Raw genomic sequence first — 24,142 nt, 5'->3', positions numbered from 1 at the left:
CATTGCAATTTGTTGTACTATTTTATAGCAAAGTTAAAAATGTATTTATTTGTACAATAAAACCTTCTTCGGTATTGGTGTTTTGCAGTGGCAAAGCGTACCTACAACTCGATTTATAATATATCGGCATCCCTTTTAGGTTTATTAATGTTTGTCTAAATTTTTGTTTTCTATTAAATTGGCCGCGATATGTTTGTTAAGGCATTTTTGTATTGGCTCAGATTGCCTTTTGAAAAATTTCACCCTTCACCACTAGTGTTTTGTTGTGTTATATTATTTAAATAATATACTTTTAATTGAAATATGTGCGAAGATTGCTTGTGGGTGGTATTTACTCAGAATATTGTCATTAGTATTAAATTACTTTGCTTCGCACTTCCGCATGTCAGAATAACTATACATCTGCTTTAAAACTATGTATGAAACCAATCAATTTTGTTTGTGATATTATGTAACTATTTGAATATCACACAGCGGTAATACCTTTTTAGTTGCTAGTTTAATATATTTTGTAAAGTTAGTAGTAATGTAATTTACATGTGTAGTAAGTAGCATAGTAAAATTTAATTTAATTTAGATATGCCCATACATTATTTCGTGGGTGGTACATTTTTGAGTGTTTGTTAATTTTTGTAAGTAAGGTTGCATGACACGAGTGATTTAATTAATGGTTAATTATTTGTGATAATTTTATGAAATCTAATCCTGAAGCAATATAACAGGTTACCATGGCTATTTTCTTTATGTAAGAATCAATGAAATATACATAAATTATTTTAAATAAGTATTTTGCCGCTAGATTCGGTATGAATATATACCGAAACGTAAACTTGAATATAAATATGTCCTGGTGTAACACAACTGAAAAAAAAAAATACAAATTATGACAATTCAATTAAAATAACTCAATAAACAACGTAGACTTGATTCAGTTTCAATAACTCACAGCACGCATACGTAATACATTATAGCGGCTCACAATAAATATTGAGCACAAAAGCCGCCGCCAAATGAGCCTAGGTGTTCACGTATGAGGAATTCCGTTATCTATAGAGCCAGACTTCCTTGAAGAAATTTAGCATGGTAATGGTACTTGATTCTTTGGAAACATTTTGCGAACCGTTATGTAGTCGCGACTCTGAATATTAACGCGCGTGATGTAAATTCAAATGATTTTATTCAAATGAATATTAGTATTGATTCAATGTCGACGTTTTACTACCCTTTAGTGTCCCGTACGGGTGTTTCTTTTCCAAACTACGGCCGATATTAATTGAGCTATTTCATGTCTAGTTACGAAGTGAAAGATATTTAATTAGCCAGGCTCACTAGGCGGAAACGGAACGCGAGCGTGGCGATAGAACGAATAAATCAGATTTGCGTGGGGGTATTAAAATAACATAAACACACCTTTGACGGCTGTTCTTAATGAGAAAAGTTTGATACGACTTCAATTTAAGGGGAAGTTCTGTCATCAATGTTTACTTCATTGACTTTGCAGCTCACCGCCGCATGCCTAGAAATGACGGAGATATCACTTGGAATGTAAACAACAACTTAATTTCCCTATCGATCGCCATCTTAAGGAAAGCTCTGTTCGATTTCCGCCGAAGAGAACTTTTGTCGGAATTGCATTTGGAATCGCGTTAAAAGTTTACAAGCGAAATTGTTGGCGGCACGAGTTAAATATTGTTTTATTTAACAAAACCTTCGTCAACTGCTGTCCGAAAGTGTTTCAAAGTATTTAAAAATATACAAATGTTAAAATTTGTGAATGTTTGGAACGTTTATAGGAGTTTTAGGAAGTTTGCGTTCATGGGAGCGGTGACAGATTACGTTAAAGATTTAGCATAAGTAAACGAGGAAAACAGTTTCAAGTATTAAACTAGATCAATTAATTTCAATATTCTCACGAGATCAATATACCCGGAGTTAATTTCACCGCGGAGACGTTAATACGCTTAACTTATGCGTGCGAACTTCAACTCCTCTTAGTTACGATTGAAGTTAATCGAGTGAGGGACACTTAGCACGCTTGTCTACGAGTTATCATTAGTTAGGCGGAACTGTACAATTAATAATTGTATTTATTTTAAATGTGTAAATATTTTTGTAAGTATGTCATCTGGGCCGCATTTATTTTACTATCGCTCACATTACTCGAGAGCACTGTTGCGTTATTATCAGGCCCGCTTGATCCTAACTTTACGTGAGTAAACTTCACGCGTGGAAAGTTATCGGCGGGCTCTTGAAGCTCAACTGAGAAACCTAAACTGACGGTCGTTGACTTACCATGTTAGAGAGCAGCAGTCGTTGGTGTTTAGCGACTTGAGGATCTAGGGCTTGAAGCGGCAGAGCCAAAGGCAACGGGAGAGGCAAAGGCAATGGGAGCGGGTGAGGATGTGGTGCCGGCTGCAGGATCAGCGGCGGGCAGCAGGCGCACGGCGTCACGTAGGACACGCACCCAAGCTGCGGCGGGAACAGCGTGCCGGCGGCCTCCTCGAGGCCTCGAACACGTCTCTTACGACCGCATCCGCGGCCGACCTCCGACCGTTCGACGGCCACGCGCGCCGCCGACTTCCCGATACAGGACCGACCGTCGCCGTCAAGTCTCCGGCCTCAGTGCGGTTCCCGACCGCGGACTCGTCCGAGCGGCTTTCAAATATACGCGGGAAACGACAAAGTTTTGCAATCACCCGAAGTGCGGAGAAAAGTTTAGAAACTCGAGTGTTTACACGAGGAAGGGCCGGGTCGCCGCGAGGGAGCGGGAAACTGAGCGATCGGGAGAAGCGAGAAACGACGCGCAGGGCTCGCGAGAGTGTGGAGAGAGTGGCGGCGTGCACGGAGCACAAGTCGCCAGGCCGGCGTGTGGCGGTGGACTGAACGACGAGGCAGGTGCGCGAGGCGCGCGGAGGGCGCTGGGGGCGGGCCCACCTGACTCACCTGGGCGCCTGCGCCGCGCTCGCTCAGCCTCCGACCACGCCGCGCGCCACACGCTACGGGCACACACCACCACCACAACACCACAACACCACCGACCCCGTGCGACCACCGACACACGCTCTATCATTAAGCAATTTTTGTAGTAAACTTTATACATTTCTTGTAATATTCATAAATAATGATGTAATTGAATTCGGATAATAAGTAAAAATATATATTGTAAGAAATGGAGGGATTTGCTCGTTTTAAGTTATGAAATTGAAAATAAAAGAAAGCAGTAAAAAGGAGCCTAAACAAAAATAAAGCGAAAATAATAGTTAATTTTAATATGATCCGCATATTAAAATTAACAAGTCAACTTGTAAATAAGGAAACATTATCTCGTGGAAATGTTCGACGGATGAGGGGATAAATCGCATTGATCTTCAGGTCCGGCTTTCGTTAGAGGACATCTGGGCACGCAATGTAAGCTCATTGTACGCGCTTACGGGGGATTAGGCACCTTTTACCGTCGCTCACTATTTACCTTTCCTTTCTAAACTCTAGAGACGCAGATTACACTCGTCTCGTTAGTGGCTAGAGAGTAAACAACGCTTAGACGTATACGTGCCTACACGCGTATGTACTGCGTCTTAACTAATACGTAAGTGTTCACAGAGAAACGAATGGTATTAAATAAACTTCACGACTGTTCATTGCTTCTTTTCTCACATTGTTTTCTCGAATTATAAGCCAATAATTTTTCATCTCTAATTGCTTATTTTATTTAGAAAAGACAGGAGTCTTCAACCCTCTCTGTGAAATTATAAATATTATTGAATCGAAATAATTTAACCGTTTATAATTTATTTTCATGGATTACTCTTACACTTATCTGTTAAGTAGTGTCGATAAACTAATTTACGCTCTAATAATGTGCCTAGTAATGGATGTGTAATCGGCGATGTCCAGAATTTGATTCCCAAGCTAGGTAAGAGAAAACATAAAATACACGTTGAATTTCAATATCATACAAAAAAGTTTATTTAGAAACGTTATTTGTAATATGATGACTTTAATCGACGAATCAACTCACTTCTCAATAAATTTATCAAACTCTTCTTTATAGATTTTAATGTTTACATATTTTAACTTTATTTGTTATACTTTTATTTCATCCATTATTTTTATAACCGATGAATAAACTAAAACTACTAAACCCAACAACAATTGGTTATTATTATATTATAAAAAATTCAAATTATTTTATTTTGAAACATTTCGCTGGCTCACAATTACAATGTTCCAGAATTATATTTTTAATTGAAAATATTTTAATCCCATTTTTGCAACCAAAGTAAAAATTAACATAAGACTTTGTAATAATAAGCCAATGATTTGCTAAACATCTAAGCCGTATTGTTTTAATAATGTAACTGAAATAACTTAAATATTATATATACTTTTCAAGATAATAATACTACTCTATATATATTTGTTCTATGTATAAGACGGCGTGTCTTTTGGATGGTATTAATTTAATTCATCAAACGAGACCAGATAATTAGTGAACGTAAACTCACTTGTTATTGAACACAGATTCGTTAATCTGATTCCTTAGTTACACAACATTACATTCTTGTAACTATGATTAAATGTAATATATATTTGAAATTTGAGAAGGGGATTTTCATATTTGGTTAATTTATGGAATTTGCTGATATGTAAAACGTACACACGCACACTCATGCCTCTTATTCCAGAAGGGTTAGGCAGTGGCATTTATTTTCCGCCGCGTGTATTCTGTCCCATGACGTGATAGGAGGCGAACCTATCATATCGGGCACAAATTTCAGACTCCAGGGTGATACTGTGTTGAAAAACCCAATATCACTTTGTCCAACCCTAATAGTAGTGTGCGTAGTGTTGCGATATTTTAAGTTTAATATGAACTAGTAAGGTATGTATATCCAAGACAGTTAAGAAACCAAAGATTATATCAAATCAGGAATATTTGACGACTTTATGTAGTCGTCATATTTTAAAACAGGTCTAAAAAAAAAGAAATTCAGAATAACGTCAATATATTTTCACGATAATGTGCATTACGAATGTACAATACCTTTATCCTTGTACCGTCTAGACATGGATCAGTTATTTGCTTTTTAACAACATTAACGAAATGAAGTAAATTCTGAAGTCGATTGCTCTTTAGAGTGACACGAAAATACAGACAAGATTCAATTTACATACAATAAAACGAAAATCTCCGATCGGATCTTATTCAGTGCCAATCATGGGTTTTACAAAAACATATAGATGGGTTATACGGCCAGTTGGCTCATTGACAAAAATAACAGTCAAAATGACTGTTATTTTTGTCAAAGCATAGAGTTTGTGTTGTAGCATAAGGCATTACTACTTTTGTCAAAGCATAGAGTTTGTGTTGTAGCATAAGGCATTACTACTTTTGTCAAAGCATAGAGTTTGTGTTGTAGCATAAGACATTACTACTTTTGTCAAAGCATAGAGTTTGTGTTGTAGCATAAGGCATTACTACTTTTGTCAAAGCATAGAGTTTGTGTTGTAGCATAAGACATTACTACTTTTGTCAAAGCATAGAGTTTGTGTTGTAGCATAAGGCATTACTACTTTTGTCAAAGCATAGAGTTTGTGTTGTAGCATAAGGCATTACTACTTTTGTCAAAGCATAGAGTTTGTGTTGTAGCATAAGGCATTACTACTTTTGTCAAAGCATAGAGTTTGTGTTGTAGCATAAGACATTACTACTTTTGTCAAAGCATAGAGTTTGTGTTGTAGCATAAGACATTACTACTTTGTCAAAGCATAGAGTTTGTGTTGTAGCATAAGGCATTACTACTTTTGTCAAAGCATAGAGTTTGTGTTGTAGCATAAGACATTACTACTTTTGTCAAAGCATAGAGTTTGTGTTGTAGCATAAGGCATTACTACTTTTGTCAAAGCATAGAGTTTGTGTTGTAGCATAAGGCATTACTACTTTTGTCAAAGCATAGAGTTTGTGTTGTAGCATAAGGCATTACTACTTTTGTCAAAGCATAGAGTTTGTGTTGTAGCATAAGACATTACTACTTTTGTCAAAGCATAGAGTTTGTGTTGTAGCATAAGGCATTACTACTTTTGTCAAAGCATAGAGTTTGTGTTGTAGCATAAGGCATTACTACTTTTGTCAAAGCATAGAGTTTGTGTTGTAGCATAAGACATTACTACTTTTGTCAAAGCATAGAGTTTGTGTTGTAGCATAAGACATTACTACTTTTGTCAAAGCATAGAGTTTGTGTTGTAGCATAAGGCATTACTACTTTTGTCAAAGCATAGAGTTTGTGTTGTAGCATAAGGCATTACTACTTTTGTCAAAGCATAGAGTTTGTGTTGTAGCATAAGACATTACTACTTTTGTCAAAGCATAGAGTTTGTGTTGTAGCATAAGACATTACTACTTTTGTCAAAGCATAAGGTTTGTGTTGTGGCGTGAAGCATTTCTATGAGCTTTTACTTAGGTGACATTTTTATTATGAGAATTATTATAATTATTACTGTAGCGACGATTTTGTTTCGACAATTTTTATGACTTTTGCTCTAGTGATATTTGCATTTTGGCAATTTTTATACATTTTACTCTAGCTATTACTTGCATAGACCATAAAAAATCTGGTTGTTAAAGCACTAACTTCACTCGTAGTTCCCTTGCAGGGCCCTTATTCTGTATGATAGTGTAAACGCGTAACGCGGCCGTGTCATGTTATCTCCGAGAAATGTGCGTGGAATGGTATTCTGTAAGTCAAATTTCTATAGTCCTAAACATGACGTGTTGTGTTACGTGCTTGTTACGCACTGTTAAAATAACGTGCGGGATAGAGAATAAGGCCCCAGTTAGACATTTCAAAACCCGGCCGGCGAGTCAACGCATGCGTCGGTATGTGCGAATTCCGTGCCGACGTTATAGTCTATCCACACGACACACAAGTCTTCCAACTATTAGACCAACTCCAAATCTTTCTCCTTCGGGTTTTTATGTGCGTAAATATGTTTTTAAATGTTTAGATTCGGTCGTTAAAAGTCAATGAGAAATTGCTGAATGTATTTGAATGACATTTAGCCCAGTTATAGACCTTGGTTAATTTAAAGCATTTTCTGTCTCGGCAAACAGACTGTGATAATTTTATTGTGCGAAAAGGATTATCACGCGATCGGATCCGTGTGCAATGCTCTATGACTGTTAAACCTTCTAGATATAAAAAGGGATTTAAAAAGGGATAACGAGTAGCGATAAGTTTGATTTCTAGACAGAGGAATAATTTGAAATTCGAAAAAAGCGCTTTTGTAATGGGAGATGTGGAAGCAAAAGTTTTCTGTATTCACTAATTGTAGGTATGGTGTTATGACGTCAAAGTTTTATCAATAATTTGCAACAAGTATACTTTAGGCCGACCTGCTAGAATTTAATAATGATATGTAATTGCAAAGCAATAGAGTCGATTAACGTGCGACTTTAATCATCGGTCACAAGTTGTAATAATAAATTAAGTCGGTAGGTTTGGCGTTAGGTTGGTCGTGTGAACGAACCGTTAGCGTTAGTTTCGAGGCTGTACCTGCGGGGCCCCGGTCGTTGACTGCGCTCGCGCCGCCAAGCCGTCTACAGAGTTATGTAACTCGGCCTTAACATTGATGCCAACTTGGGGAGCCGGCCTTATTGAGAACATGCAGCGATTTATGACGGAACTGCCCAATATGTGCTGTATTTCCATTCACTTGCGACATTCATTTGAAGTCAAGTTGTAACTTTCGATATATTTATTTTTTCCTCTGAAAGTTAATTAAATGAGGGATTTTATTCAACTTAAAGTGATGTATACAACAAATTATCTAAAAAAGAATAAGAATTGTTTAAGTATGTAATGAAAATAAAAATAAAGAACATAATATAAAACGTATCGAAATTGACTATTCTACCCAACTTATTTGTTTTAGTATACATTTATCTACTTTAACAAAATTCCTACATGTTTAGATCAGTACGTAAATAAAAAATCTAAATGCTTAATTATTTAAAAGGAAACAACTTTGAAAAGCGCGTAAACAATTAGGAATGGAAAAGCTCATCTAATTACTTATTCATAGTTTAATTTGCCTCCTATATAATTGTCAGGTTATTCCGAAATTTTATTTTGCATTTATCTTTATTACTTAAAATAACTGTCTAAAAGTGTTACAATATCGTTGTTGGGCGAAAAAGATTTGCAAATTAATTACCTGATTGTGAAATGATTTTCATAATGAATTTTCTCTTAATAACGGGATAATGAAGTTATACATTTAATTAATATTCATTAAAACGAGGCCTTGCAGTAATCCGAAAGCAAATATCGGCACCAGAGACACGGTGCATGCAAAAAATGCAAAATAGCGGATGGTGAAAAGAAAACATAAAACAGACGCATCGTAATGCAAGTAAATCGTCCGTGGAATCCGAGAACAAAACTGAATAAATTGTTTTAATAAGGCATAAATTGAGACGAAAAAAACGCACCGATCACGACGTTACGATGGGTGACCGTGGCATTTACGCTTTGTTGCATACCATACATAGTGTGGTATAAATGCGCTTTTTGTATGATCAGAGCTGGTTTTTACAGTGCGTACTCGGTAATTTTCTATCGGTACTGTTATGTAGGCAATGCAACGGGACGGCCGCGCTTGGTTGCCTCTCAAAACACATGCAGATGTGCAAAGTTCGTGTAATGCGCTGCTGTCAACTTAATTCATAATAATAATTCACGCGAGAAACATTTTGTACCGCTTTTGAAAGGGTGTGCGAGGTTTTGACGCTTGTTTGAGATGAATTATTAGATACGAGACGCAAAAACAGTTAATCGCTACTGGTTCTAGAACTCGACGTGGAGTCTGTAAAGCCGAATGTGCTACGAAACGTTTGTGAATGTAATCTTTAGACGTATTATGTTTGCTTTAGGCTGAGTTTAGACTGAGAGATACTTAGAACTTATTAGAAAATAAATAGAATATCAAATATAGATAGTACCGTTTAGTATACATATATTTGGTTATACCTAGGGAAGCTACCTTTAGTTATTATTAAACATTTGATTTTCTACTAAGCAAACTATTAATAGAACAGTAGTTATGATTTTTCGTTTTGAAGGACATTCTAAAAAAGTTGATTTGTGTTGATAATGATAAAGTCCCTTAGCCTATGATAATGAGATGAAAATGTCATGACGTAACTAGTAATATGTATTTTAATTCAGCTTTTATTCCTTGTATGGCTATACAGCCGTCTATACAGACGACACGTTAATATAAAATCCGAAGTTACTGTAGCGGTGAAATAATACGACTTCCTTAGAAATATATGATATTGTATATAATAATCCTTATGCTTATGGAATTCCTTTAGTTTCTTTATAACGTAAGTTATCTAAACTAAAAATATAATAGCAAAAATTACATTGAGATCAATAATATTAATGCATCCTGAGTAACACACCACAGAACCTTTTGTTTCAAAATTGAAATCTATTTATCTGCATTACCGGTAATCCGTGCAAGTCTTGTTTGTATGAAATGATTAAAACATTTATTTTGCCGACTGCACTGCCAAATTAGAGCAAAATATCATATGATGCTTCGGCGAAATTCATTATAATTAATGAAAGCACATCGCGTTCAATCCACTTCCTATTATGTAATGACGGAGAGTCCATTAGTCGTCATTGTGGTCTGCTGAATATCGGAAATATCATGTTGGATTTTTACAGATTTTATATGCGGCCAGCCCGTGCCCGTTAAGCCATTATCGACCGCTTTATGTGACACGCTTTAAATTGAATTGAGATGCCGCAAACCAAAGCATTTAAGGCTGATTAATTTTATTTGTTCCTGTTTACCGCGATTATCGTGGAATTGTCCTGGTTCCGATTAATGTTAAGAATGTTTATGTTTGTGAATATATTCGGTGTTCTTGTTTGAACGTATGTTTGAAGTAAACGAATAAAACTGCTTGCATTAATCGTAGAGCCATTTTTATTTCAGTTAAATGTTATCTTAACCAATCTTAACTTCAAAGAATAAACATTACCACTCAATTCACCTGAAATGTCATAGAAAACATAACCTTAATAAAAATAATTACACGTTTGTTTTGTCTATTGCACAAAAACCACGCGCAAAAGAGGGATTGGGAGGTATCGTACGAAAGCTCAGTTCTTGGAAATTTTACCGCCATAGAGCGTTTAACAGCAACCGTGAGTACTTGCGTAAGCGGGTATTACAAAAATAATTATCCTACGACTTTAGTGTGACAAAAGATTCAAATTATCATGTATAAGACTAGCATGAACTCTCAAGTGCTGAAATGATTAAGCATGAAAATCCGCTGCATTTACGTAAAAACACTTTCTAGGCAGCACTAGCGTAACGCGGTATAGTCGTCCGGTATTTTTTGGATGACTGAGACCACACAGCAGTGGCGATATTTTCTGAATGGGAACCAGACAAAACATATATGTACTACTAATATACATAAATAGTTTGCAAATCGTTCCAATGATAATGGGATTTAATATAAGTTACGAAAGGAAAGCGCATAGGAATTTGGTTCCATTAACCCTTCGCCACTGCCGCACCATAACTGTTAATTAGAAATGATAATATGTAGAAAAGATCCTTATATATCTTACTTGCCGCTCTACAAAATTAGCTTCCTACATTGAAAAAACGATTATTAATGATTTATTTACTTATTTATGATGCTTCCTTCGTGATTTGTATAATCAGATATCCAGATGAGGTGACATCAAATGGCCTCCACGTAGCTCAGACTTGATGCCAATCAATCATTTCCTATAATCGCACGTTACATAACGCTTTACAGCATGAACCCCACAACCTTAGTTAGTTTAAAAGAATGTATCCGGCAAGAAATGGAACAATCATCGATAACATGTTGCGCGTCATCCTAGATTTTACCATTCATTTCGAGGGAGCACAACAGTTCGCATTTAGAGGAAATATTCCATTAAATATATTTTAATACACCATAAACAGATTTAAAATAAACCTAATAAATTTTCTATTATATAATTTTTAAACCTGAAATTAATTATGAGACACATGTTATTTTCATAAAAGCGCGTTATTATCTAACATCAAGCCGTTCGCAGCACCGTATCACTTATTAGGTGTTATTTAGCCACTCACAATGTTTGTGGACTGTCCGGCAAAGGGCTTGTGTGTTAAGCTAGGGATGAGACCCGGTCGATAACGTTCTATAAATATATTTTTTTTTATTTCTTCAAGCTAGTTTTTTTCTCTTTTTATACTGGTTGCAACTAATGTGAAGAAGTTAAGAGTTGTGAGATGAATTCCTTTCTTCTACTTGATGAATACACCTTACGCTAAACTTTATAGTTTAGAGTAAGTTATTTCACCCACAATTTCCATCTCTTAATCCGTTGGTTTAATGAGGTTGGTGGACACGTTGGCCACAATTCAGAGGCCAATCAAGAGGGATGGGATGAAATCCGATCCAAAGCCATGAATCGTCTCTACCTGATCGATAAATGCTAAACAGAGAACATCCCTAAAAACCTACCTTGTCAGTTTCAGTACAAATTAAAAACAGAATTTATTATAAGTATTCATTAATTATTTAATGCAATACGCCCGCTGCAGGTGGTGAGGGACCGGCCGCTGACCGCACTACGTGTTTTTGCTAACAAATTTGAAGGTATAAACAGAATAGGATATTTAGATTAACACTGCCAAGTGAAGGGACGGGGACGGAATTATGAGTCTTCAACGATGAAAGGGTAATTTGCTTCACGAATAAAATATCACATCACAGCTTATCCATTGGCCGTGTTTGGTCCAAACGTTTGTAAGTAATGAAATGTAAAACAAAATAGCAATATGATTTTAAAAAGGCACTGTAATCAAACTTGAGAATAATATCTTGAAGTTTTAACGTAATACTGTCAGTCTGCACGGATTAGTAAGAATAAATGAACGGATTAGCAAACATGAAGAAAGAAAATCCTGCTAGAAAAGTCAGAAAGAACCTGCCTGCGGTGAGTTTCATAAGTTTAAATTCTACCAATAATAAAGTAAATCAGCTTTCTATTTCTGAACGTTAATATTATGGGATTTAAGTACATTAATATTATGAGTTCATAACATTAGTAATTATCAACAGAATAGAAATTAAAAATTTAAAAAGCGTAGATAATAAAATATGATCAATTATCTACACGTTTTTATCACTTGCAACAAACTTTTGTATATTTTGCCGCACATTCTATGAGTGTATTATGAACTCCTTTGTGCATTTACTATGAAAGACATTTTTGATTTTTATAAGCAACATAAAAATTACATTCCAAACCCCGCGTTTGCAGAATAAACTACGAGCATATTTTATTAATCGTCGCGGCAATATTTTGTCGAATATAAAAAAATATACCTGAGAAGATAAAACGAATTGAAAGGATTTAGATGGGAGTTTTTACCGAATCAATTTGTAAATGTAATCTGGCTCTATTGAAAGCGTATGGCAAGTTTTGTAAAAATATATTTTAAAAGCTATCAAATATTTTAATATTATATTGTTGTGTGTAATAAATATATGAAAAAAAAAACTACAAAACAAAATGTTGTTATATTGTCAATATTATTATATTATAAATATTATGATCCTTCAATATTTATGAATTAAAATTATTAATAGAAATACCACAGGCAGCCCACACACGGTGCCAAAATTAAAAATACGTCGAGCTTAATTTTATAAAGACGTCGCCATAGTTACGAATTTCGAAATCTAACGATATTCTTTGAATTTTGGCTTTACATTTACGCACTTTAGAATGAATGCATGTAATACTATCTAAGCCAGTTTAAAAATCTGTGTATGATAAAATAGCAACCATGAACATGACTAAATATATTAAAAAGTTAACTGCAAAATTAGTCCTTTGTACGTCTGTTTGTAATATTTGTCTCAAAGGTCCAAAATGAATTAAATATGAATATTTGTCTGGGCACGTCAACAGAGTATTCGGAAGGTTCGAACCAGTGGTTCTTTATAACTTTGTGGCGGTTTGCAGGCATCAAGAGCAGGTTTACTTAGGCCTATCCCGGGGCCTGTTTTCCACCGACCTACTTGGCGAATGAATACGAAAATGTATTTGCTTTGTAACTTGTGAATGCCCCCTGGTTGTTCGACATTATTAATAAATAACTTGTAAGACGTATGTGTATCTTATAAAACTTTTCCGACGCGTGGAAGATTATAATTGTAAACGGAAAGTACATTCAACCACGAACAATGTGTCACATACATATTTAAGTAGCTTTTTTGTGAATTTGGATTTGTGTAAAGGGAATTCAGTGGAATGTTGAATTAGAACAGAGTTGGTATTATGCTTATTTGAAGGGAATCTATTATGAATATGATAGAGCAAGCTTTACGCTTACAATGCTTGGAATATAAAAGGCAGTGACCTCACACTACACGACTCGTCTGCCTATTTCGTTTAGCTAATATTAGAAGTCGCAAAACCGGTCCCCGATTAATAGAACCGCCCCGTGTGTTCCTGCAAATACAATACTGAGAGGCAACATCGTAAAGTTGTTAAGCATTACACTTGCTCAGTGTTACCAACGTAGTGTCGAATGCTATCACACATCTCTAACACAAAAATGGAAGGTTTGAAAACAACGGATCTTCGTCTCAACAGTCTTTTACATTTTGGAATAGTCTACCATTGCTATTAAAATAACTTTTTTTATAACAGCTCGGCAAAGTGACCTGATGGTAAGTAGTGTGAGGACCGATAGAATGTCGACTGACGAAATACGACAGACTCAGCAAAGTGACCTGATGGTAAGTAGTGTGAGGACCGATAGAATGTCGACTGACGAAATACGACAGACTCGGCAAAGTGACCTCACTGCACCTGATGGTAAGTAGTGTGAGGACCTAAATGTCGACTGACGAAATACGACAGATTCGGCAAAGTGACCTCACTGCACCTGATGGTAAGTAATGTGGGGTCCAGTAGAATATCGACTGAAGAAATATGATTACCCCTCGGCAATCGACATAATTATGCCGGCCTGTTGAAACTGGATACATAGAGGCTGATCCCGGAACCTGACACATTTCCGTGAGCCACTATGGCGGGTTGTAACATCTCGTGTACGGTGGTCGCAAAACCTTAATTGCGTTGTCCATCTAAGGCAAATATTACTAGAGTCTATGTTATCCAAGTAAACATTTCCTACAGTAACATTTCTGACCATTTCTAGTCGTAGTCCTCACACGAGATTAGCGTGTTTGTTGCGATTTAAATGCAGATAAAACGCGACATCTTCTTCATTAAACCAGGGGAAGTGTTTGTAATAATTGATTAAACCTATGTTGATTAATCGACGTTGGAATTAATTTGTTAGTTTATGTAGTGACTGATATTAAGATATCTCGGCGACATCGGAGTTGTAGCTGTTTCTAATCCTAGTTTCGTGTTTATCACTGAATCTGAATTAGTTAGTCACGTGTAGTTCAACATCGTATTTATATAAAATAAATTATATATACCGTGTACATAATTGTACCCTAATTACTTATCTAGACCAGTTCAACACTCGATTTTGACGCTTGTTGTTAAAATGATATGTCTGAAATTTGTTGGTCGGCTGCTTACCTGCCGCCTCATCTGACTGAGACAATGTGAATCGTATTTAGACACCCACACAAAATATATCCCGATCTGGATATCGAACTCTGAACCTTCAGTGTACAGACTATACATTGCCATTGGACAAAAGGCAGTAGAATTATTTAAACCAAAGCAAGTGTTAAAAAAGGAAAATTATGTTCTTCACTACCCTTACATAGGTAATATGCACTTGTAAGCCAATACCGACAGAGGCACGCATTTTTACGACACCGAGCAGCGAAGCTCAGAAAGCTGTCTCTAATCCACAAGGAAATTAATCAAACAGAAAGGTAGTTTAGCGTTGGAAATAATTTTTACATCCCTCCATAGAAACGTGGTATAAAGATCATTAACCTCAAACATTAGTATATAATAGAAAACTAAGATATAAATTATAATATGGGTCCTGCCGTGTGAGTTATTTCATCTTAATTGCAGTAAAAAGTATTGCAAAATAACAGCAGTTATCACTGGAATACCTAACTCTGAGCTGATTTTATGTACTATAAAATGTTATGGTAAATACATTTATAAATAAAAAAAAGAGTGTTCCCAAAGCAAATACAGTTTTGTTGTTATAATTTTTTATATATACCTATACTTTTTTTTCAATATAATGCACATGGAAGATTTTTTAAAGTATAATCCAAATTCGATGTCAATTAAAAATAAGTACTTTCCACGGTGTTTTACGGGTGCGAGTCTTTTTTGCTTTTTAGCAAAATTAGTGATTCATGTTCATTTAAAAGTACATAAAATGTCCCATGTGTTTTACGATATGATAAAAGCTTTGATGTTACACAGAGAGGGAATTCGCTTAAAGATAACCTCATCTTAAATTTTTGAAAAAATAACTTTAATAAACAAAATTACGTTCTGAAGTTAACAAGCATTTTTAGTTATGGTCGATAAACTTAAGGTTTGTTTTTAAAGATTTTTCTTTCTTTTTGTGTAAATAAAAATTCATCTATATGTTATTGTGCAGAAAACTAAATATTGCACGACAAATGACTTATGTTGTAAAAATGTTATTACTTATTACTATTGAATATAAATTATTAAAAATAAACAGATTTTTTTTTAATTGTGTTACTACCTGAAGCCTCATACGTTTTACCTCTGCTTACATCATTTATGATTAACGAATATTTTTCGCCAAACATTTCGGTTCTAATTTTCTTATTTTTAGATCAATTTGTGGTTCGTGCGAATATATACGTGAGTATATTTCTGACTGAAAGTGTGATGTTGCCGCTCGAGCGAACACTCCTAGTAGTGCCATTAGGGTGTATAAAATTAAAATACTTTTAGTCGTTTTTTATTTTGTTAAAAAATACACTTTTTATTTGACGTCTAGAGAGAACAGCTGATTATAAATGTTATTTTCAAAAAAGACAAATACGTAGTTGCATTTAATAACGCAATGTCACAATAACCCAGTATATATTTTATATTAAAAAAAGATTTTGATATAATAGATATTTGATAACATTCTAAAGCCGTGATGTTTATTTGTCAGATTTAATATCAAGTCAGAATTCGATATACAAAGTACAATCCTAGTGCTACCACATATTTGTACCTTTCATTATCATTAGAATGATTTGCAGACCGCATTTAACTAGCACCTATATTTTGTATGGGGTTCAGTAATATGGCATACACAACACATTAAATCTTTGTGTCTCATACATGTGCCTAATAAATTCGAGTTATGCAAATATGCCACCTATTCCGTTCTTACTCCGCCTTGATGATATTTTGACAGTTGAAATTAATTTTACCTCTTCTCTACCCGAAGTGTTCTGCCTTTGACATATTGCCTTTATCATTCATACGTCTGTCAAAGTCGACTAGTAACGTCAACCTATGAATTCTGCAAATCAATAGTGCGAAATTATCTACGCTGTAATTGAAATCATTTATTGTTTGTATTTATTTTTAACATACTTAAAAGAAGAGATTCACAATTATATTGTTTAATATTTAAATATATCCTAATATTTTTTAGAAGATTTTCTTAGGTGCAAATAACAGTTTTATAAAAAAATGTCAAACGCGAACAAGTCTCGTGGCTAATAAATGACTACATTATAAATGCATCATATTTGTATTAGTCCATTGAAAAGTTACATTTGGGGTTGCGTTTTTTAGAGGACGCAATTTTATTTTTTTGAAGTGTAGGGGGGGTCAGTCTAAAGCTAAGACCAAGTTTGTGGGGTCGCCACCCTTGTCCCACGGCCGCCATCTTGAAAATAGGGGTTGAAATGGTTTTTACTATGTATCTCTTAAACTATTTATCTGACAAAAAATGTATAAACATTTTTTGTTGCAAATTAAATTCTCTACAACTTTGGTTTAGTAACTTTTGTCGTAAAACTATAAATAAAAAAGTTATAAGCGAAAATGTTAAGAAATTCAATGTTAAGCAATGTCCATTGCAACGTCATCAGAACGTGTGTTTATAAGGTTCATAATACTCTTTTTTGTACTCATTAATACCCAAATACCCAAGGGACAATTAGGGAACACAAGAACATCTGCCTGCTATTATTATTATTATTTCTAACCTCTCTTATTGTAAGAATAGCTGATAATATTGTGTTGAAGTTGTCCTAAGTAAGCTTTTCATTAGCATTTTGACTTTTAAAAGTCTTTTAAAAGTCAAAATGCTAATAAAAAAGTAGTTTTCACTAAAGTTAAAATCGTGTCTAAAATCATTCGAAATCGTCTGCAGAATTAAAAACAGAATAAAATACATTCGCACGTACAGAAATATGTAGCACAACTAAAAGATATAAGTTGGACGACAACTTCAACACAATTTTATCAGCTATTCTTACAATAAGAGAGGTTAGAAATAATAATAATAATAGCAGGCAGATGTTCTTGTGTTCCCTAATTGTCCCTTGGGTATTTGGGTATTAATGAGTACAAAAAAGAGTATTATGAACCTTATAAACACACGTTCTGATGACGTTGCAACGGACATTGCTTAACATTGAATTTCTTAACATTTTCGCTTATAACTTTTTTATTTATAGTTCTACGACAAAAGTTACTAAACTAAAGTTGTAGAGAATTTAATTTGCAACAAAAAGTGTTTATACATTTTTTGTCAGATAAATAGTTTAAGAGATACATCGTAAAACCATTTCAACCCCTATTTTCAAGATGGCGGCCGTGGGACAAGGGTGGCGACCCCACAAACTTGGTTTTAGCTTTAGACTGACCCCCTACACTTCAAAAAAATAAAATTGCGTCCTCTAAAAAACGCAAGGTAAGGCCTAAAAAATGTAACATTTCAATGGACTATATGTATGGTGTCTATGTCAGTAATTGTGCTCTAACAATATGTAAAGCGAGACACGCGTACTACTATTTATTTTTATTATTTGTAAGACTCCCATTGAGTTATAATTGGGTATGTATCTTCTTAGTGCAGAATAATTCAGCAGACTCCTTATACAATAACTTGATGTATTCCATGTCCTTTGTGCTGGTAAATTGCAAGTTCTGGTTTATTTATAAAAAATTCTATACTTGCTAGTCCTTGTAGTATTTATAATGCACCGTGTACAAATTACATGTTTCTTTTGAGTAATTGTTATTTGCTTAGGTTGTAAATATACATTTAAACCAAAGCCGTAATGAAACACGGGAATGAATTTACTTCGTAGAAAACAGAATACAAAATATTAAGTTTTATGTATCGTGTTATATTTAAATATTAAAATAACTTTTTACAAAAGACTCGTACGTATCCATTAAAAATATTTTTAACAATACATAATCAGAATCCTTAATTTCATTTCCTGTAAATTTGTAAATGGAAAAGTACCGCTACAAGGCGAATTACCAAAATATTAATATCGGCATTGTGTGTGTGAGTGCAGTTTCATATTTTATTATTAATTAAATTCATTCTCAGAATTGTTGGAAACGTTTTCCATGTTGGCTTCAACTGAGTCCAGATATTTTAATGTTAAATAGGTTAGTTGTTTCATGTTCCGTTATCGTTCCGCTTGAATTGTTCGTTGTTTGTGAAAATATTTTTATAGTTCTGCATCGATAGTTTTCTTATTTAATCAAAATTGGATTTTAACATTGCGTTACTTTTATCGACCACTTCAATAAAGTAATCAACATTGAATTAAGTTTAACATTTTTTCATTCATTTATACATAAATAGATATTGATGGTATGTTGATTACTGAATATTTAGGTCAAACATAGCAATTATTCATTCAGACAGTTTCAGTTATCTGTGTTGATTGAGTTTTAGTACATACACGTAAACCGCTTACATTTGTGCCTACGAGTTATATTTGCACATGTGCACTGACTTTCATAGTTACTTAAATAGATTTTACTTCATATTATTATGGTAGTAGTTCAGTGATATTGTATCTAAGTCAGATAAGGGTTGTCGCGTGCTTAGCGGACCAGTGCGATCGTTCATAATCGCGTCACCTACATCATGTCATCAGAGGAGATGACCGTCTCCAAGGCATTCATGCGGCTACGGACATTTGACAGTGCGGTGATGGCTCACGAAATATTGAATTGTATACCTTTCAGAAGTCTTGTGCGCTATGTCCATGATGACCGCTTACTGCTGATTAGTGCGAAACGACGTGGGTTTATATGAATTCATTAGTGCAAAGTTACTCTATTACTAAATATATCTTGACAAATATAAAAACAAATCCTTTACCAATGATCAAATGTCAACTTCATAGATTAACATGATTAGGTGGGTGGTATTGATGCTAGGCCGCCAGAAAAATATTGAAATAGATCCAGCAACGAATACTCTTTGGGTACGCTGACACAACTCGCGGCCAAACAAGCTTTGCATTTTATAGTACTGGATTACCCGAATGGAAAACGCTGGGTTATTAAATCCCGTCGTATAACAAACGCAGGTACGAAGGTACATGATGTAACTTTAAAGTGTGGCCGACCGTGAAGAATCACTCGTCTAGTGTTCGTGGCAGTTGAAAACAAGCAACATCTCTTGTTATAATATTCACTTTGGTGGAGCCCCCCCCTCCGCCCGCCGCCGCCGGCGCCTCACCCCCGCGGTCCCATCCGAAAGCTCTTAATGCCAAGTCGGCCTGACCTCATGGCGGCTCCATTAAGCCGTTTATACATTATGTATGAATTTGTTATGCCGTTTGATGTAAAGAAGCTTTAACTCAGGTAGTGTTAATGTTTTAGGTCAATTTTGTCTAAATATTTGTTTTATCAATCCGTCAGGTAAAGGTTGGGATAAGAAAAATAGCGGACGGGAATAAAACCATAGCTATAAAGATTATAGCTTTTTTCTGATTAGTGAAGTAGATGGCGTTGATGTCGTATAGATGGCGCTGTATATCGCTAGCTTTTTAGGGATTCTTGTAGCGGAAAATAATTTTCACTCAGGCGATCCCGCGAACAACACTTAGTTGTGAAAAATTCAAAAACAAAAGAATAAAACAATAGTTTTAAAAAACCAAGAGGTCAATTACAGAGGCGCACTTAGGAGTCCATAAATAATAAATTCTCATAATGCCTATGCATTTTAATGTCTGGAGTCTGGACCCTTTGGATCAATAAAATCTGTCTAAAGGTGCCGAGGTGTTTTCGTATCTTAAAGTCCTAAAATATTGCGTCATAACAAATGATGGTCGGACAGTTTCAGGCTCGAAGAAAAATGGAAATCCATTTAAGTTTTTTTTGCGGATTTGTCAATAGTAATCTAAGTATTAACTATAAAAACTGTAATGTTGAAAATGTTGTAAAGGAAAAGTATTTTGGCAATGCCAAAACGCTGTCAACTTGTTGGCTAGAAACACTTTATAAATAGTTTGGTAGTAGTGTACCGTAACGCAGTACACTAAACTGCAAAGTGTATAATATTAATAAATGATGACTTTATGTATTTTAAACCACCTGATAGATTTCAGTCTATGACCCAGCATATGCGGTATGCCGCATATGTGCTCAGTATTTAAACGGGAGACTATATTCTTTTAACAAATATTGGATGTCCTACAATCACAAATTCGAATATTAATATATAATTTTTTTTAAATACGGAGTAAAAAGGTTGCAAAAATTATTTTGATCGTATGTTGGTCTGGATCTACCTATACTAAAATGAGACATAACTGGCTGATTGTCCATTCATACATTAAATTGTGTACTTATTTTTTTTAATAATTATTATTTTTAGAAAATTAGTAATACAATGGTTTCGAATTAATAAGATCAAATTACTTATCGCCAATAACACGACAATGCAACTGCTCATTACACTTCTAATAGATAAGTAAATTACAGTTACTTCAGCATTCGTGAATACGTTTTCGAACTTGTACATTTACGTTACCCTGAGGCGTATTATTATCCTTATTAGTAAAACAACCACAACGGAATGCGATTCCCTGCTTAGGTTTGTGCAAATAACCTCGCATGTTCATTCTATATAGTCTGAAATTTATCCTAGAAAATTATGTGGGACATATTTTAATTGCGACCTAAATATGATTGTACTAATAACAATGAGAAAAAGTATTCTGGTATTTTAGTCCTACTCGTATTCTATATTACTGATTAGTAGCAATAGCAAACAAAGTTTCAATTGGAATAACTTACCGTGTCAGTAACCACAAAAATATTTGTAAGTCACAACAGCCACTATGTATATTCAAATTATTGCGTATTATTTATAAGAAAACCCATTGATTTTTTACTTTCGGATATGTCCGATGTACAGAATACAAAATAATTCATAATTTACCCAGAACACTGGATGGTTACAGAAGCTATAAAAATATAACGTAATTAAAATCATTCAGCGGAAAGATAGTGCGGATAAGGTGGCTGGTTAATTAGTATTGCCCGTGCAGTTCCGAGTTGGCGCCACTCAAATTTCATTATAAGAAACAAAACTTCGTGGAAATACGTTTGGCGGTGTATTTGAAGCCTTAAATGCTTGCGGAGTAGAAGCTCTTGAGTTTGTACTGAGTGTTCTGTGCCATTTGAAGCGTTCATAAATGAGAGTAAATAATTTTTAAACTAAGCAGATGTCGCATGGGAAATTAGGGAATACCTTCCAAAATTAAGGATAGTCTCTTATGACTAACACACATATCACGCCTTTGTCCTCGAAGGAGTAGGTAAAGGTGCAATCAGTGTACCCACTTTTCGCCTGTGTTCCGATTCACGATGTCATAGAAGATGAAGCTATCGCCATATCGGGAACTTATCCCTGAATCCAGGCTGATACTGAACAGAAAAACCTAATGCGACTATGTCCGTCCTGAAATTCGAAACTGGGACCACAGAGCCATGTCCTATTGCGCACGCAATACAACTACGCCGCCAATGCAGGCAGTATTATAAGGAAGTCTCTTCTTTTTGTCCCGTTTCCTTTTTGTCACTACAGGTTCAGGCCGATTTGTATAATTTATAGTAATATGTCATTGTCAATAACATAACTTGAGTTAAAAGTGCATCAATAAAAGTTTCTAATGGTAACATAACGGCATACCTGCAGACATGTCCGCCTTAACGAGCGGTCGGAACTCTGCTTGTCAGTCGGAATGTTTAGAACATACGGAGTAAATGGCAAAATAATCGCAATGCATCAGGTCATAGTGCATTTAACACAGTAACTCATGTACAGGTCTTTTTTTACATTTGTTACGAATTTATTGCTTCAAGTTCTTGCTGACTAAGATGTTCACTGATGTTTCTATTTGAACTGTGACAAAGTAATTAAGTTCCGATATTGAAATTAAACAATTAGATTTTTTTTTTAATTTTTTTTTGGCTTTGAATGTCATGACGAGCTTGCTGTTCGCCTGATGGTAAGCGATACGACCGCCCATAAACAGTAGAAACACCATCCAAAACCTTGAAATATATAGGTATTTTTTGGTATTCCACTGCGCTCGCCATCCTGAGACATATGATATCAAGTTTTTATATATCCAGTGGTTAAACTGGCTACAATGTTCTTGAAGCCGTAACGCAACAGTGTTACGGCTTGAACGTAAGCAAGCTTACGGCTTGCTTGGCGGCAGAAATAGACACTGCTGTAGTAGGTACTGGGTAAGTACCCAGGTGGACATCTCACATATGAGAGACCTAAAATTATTAAGTTCTGCGATTCTTAAACACCACAATTTATATATAAGCAAGATTGAATTGTCTAAAAGCAATTGGCTCTTTATTCACAATCTGAAATAATAATAGAACAATGTAGGTCTACCTCTGACTTCACTTTTGGAAGTATAAATGATCTTTTGAAATTGATATTCTATAAAAGATTGCTAGGTGCCTTTAGAAGCCTTGAACGAAGTCGCTGGCTAAAGCTTATATACGTAATTAGTATAAATGCTACAATTTTCTCCTGGTTTTGATGACTTCTTGTCCTACATTTACGCCATTGCTATTAAGGAAATTATAATTTAAATCTCAGCTGTAATGAACCGTCATTATGTCCACAAATAAAAAATGAAGTCTGTTTAAATATGAGAAAGCGGTAAATTAAATGAATAATGGCGTAAATCAGATGTAAGTATAAATGTAAATTAAACCTTATCAGATCAATATTCGCAAGTAAGCATATTTCATTTTTTATATGTAGAAACGTAAACATATTAATTTTGTGACGTGGACCTATATTATTTATTATATCCTTTATTTGAAGTACTGCTTAGCGGATACTGTGAGCTAAAGAGAAACATTACGTTTCGTGGCGCACGAGACGCATTAGTAAGCAGTTGCAATGTAACTTCTTGAATATTTAAAATGTTTAGATATATTTTTCTGGATATGGCGATAGGAGGCAAGCTCTCAGATATTTTTAAATATAAGGGTAAAATTAACATCTTTTTCATTTTCAGCCGTTCGTGGTAGCGATCTTAAATGACATTTAAAATAAACGTAATTAAAAGTGTCTTTATGTCCTAGAATTATCAAAAGAAAATTAAAGAACTCCATATTTATTATATTGGTCCAAAAACCCATAAATCTACACTACTCGACCGAATATTCAACTTAACAAAAAAGTATGTAGTTTTTGAAACACCAGATGCATCGATAATAAATCGAAGAGTAAAGGGAAATTTATTTGCTCAGTGGTCCAACGCGCTCCCCCGACCTAGCAGATATCGGGAGTGTTAAACCGGGAGGCGACGACTATAAATACTCATTAACCCTTCTGCTGCTATTGTTTGCTTTACAATTATAAATAACTAGGTGGTGCTCGCGGCTGAGCCCGCGTGAGAAGTCTCTCCCGATACAAAATACTTAAACTCTGATACTATTCATAAAGCCACGGGTCGTCATTTAATTAAAAAATTAAGATGAATTCCATGCCAGCAAATACCCAATAAAAAGTAGTCTACCAGGACATGGTCTGGTCCCGCGAGGCAAATTTTATCGAAATC

At 34.9% G+C, this 24,142-nt stretch overlaps 1 protein-coding gene across 9 annotated transcripts in view; it reads right to left on the bottom strand.

Annotated features, from left to right (window-relative positions):
• The window catches only part of LOC115450613 (polypyrimidine tract-binding protein 1), a 431,449-nt gene that overhangs the window by 168,955 nt on the left and 238,352 nt on the right, over positions 1-24,142 (bottom strand). For 2 of the 9 annotated variants that reach the window (XM_030178664.2, XM_030178666.2), the window contains exon 1: positions 2,293-2,867. The exons of the other annotated variants lie outside the window; for them this stretch is intronic. In XM_030178664.2, the coding sequence (XP_030034524.1) occupies positions 2,293-2,295 (3 nt within the window). In that variant the 5' untranslated portion in view covers positions 2,296-2,867. Of the gene's footprint in view, positions 1-2,292; positions 2,868-24,142 lie in introns of those variants that run through there. 9 annotated transcript variants of the gene reach the window in all.

Source organism: Manduca sexta, chromosome 26 (genome assembly GCF_014839805.1).
Source record: "Manduca sexta isolate Smith_Timp_Sample1 chromosome 26, JHU_Msex_v1.0, whole genome shotgun sequence".
Taxonomy (NCBI): domain Eukaryota; kingdom Metazoa; phylum Arthropoda; class Insecta; order Lepidoptera; family Sphingidae; genus Manduca; species Manduca sexta.
This window is presented reverse-complemented; position numbering and strand designations above follow the sequence as displayed.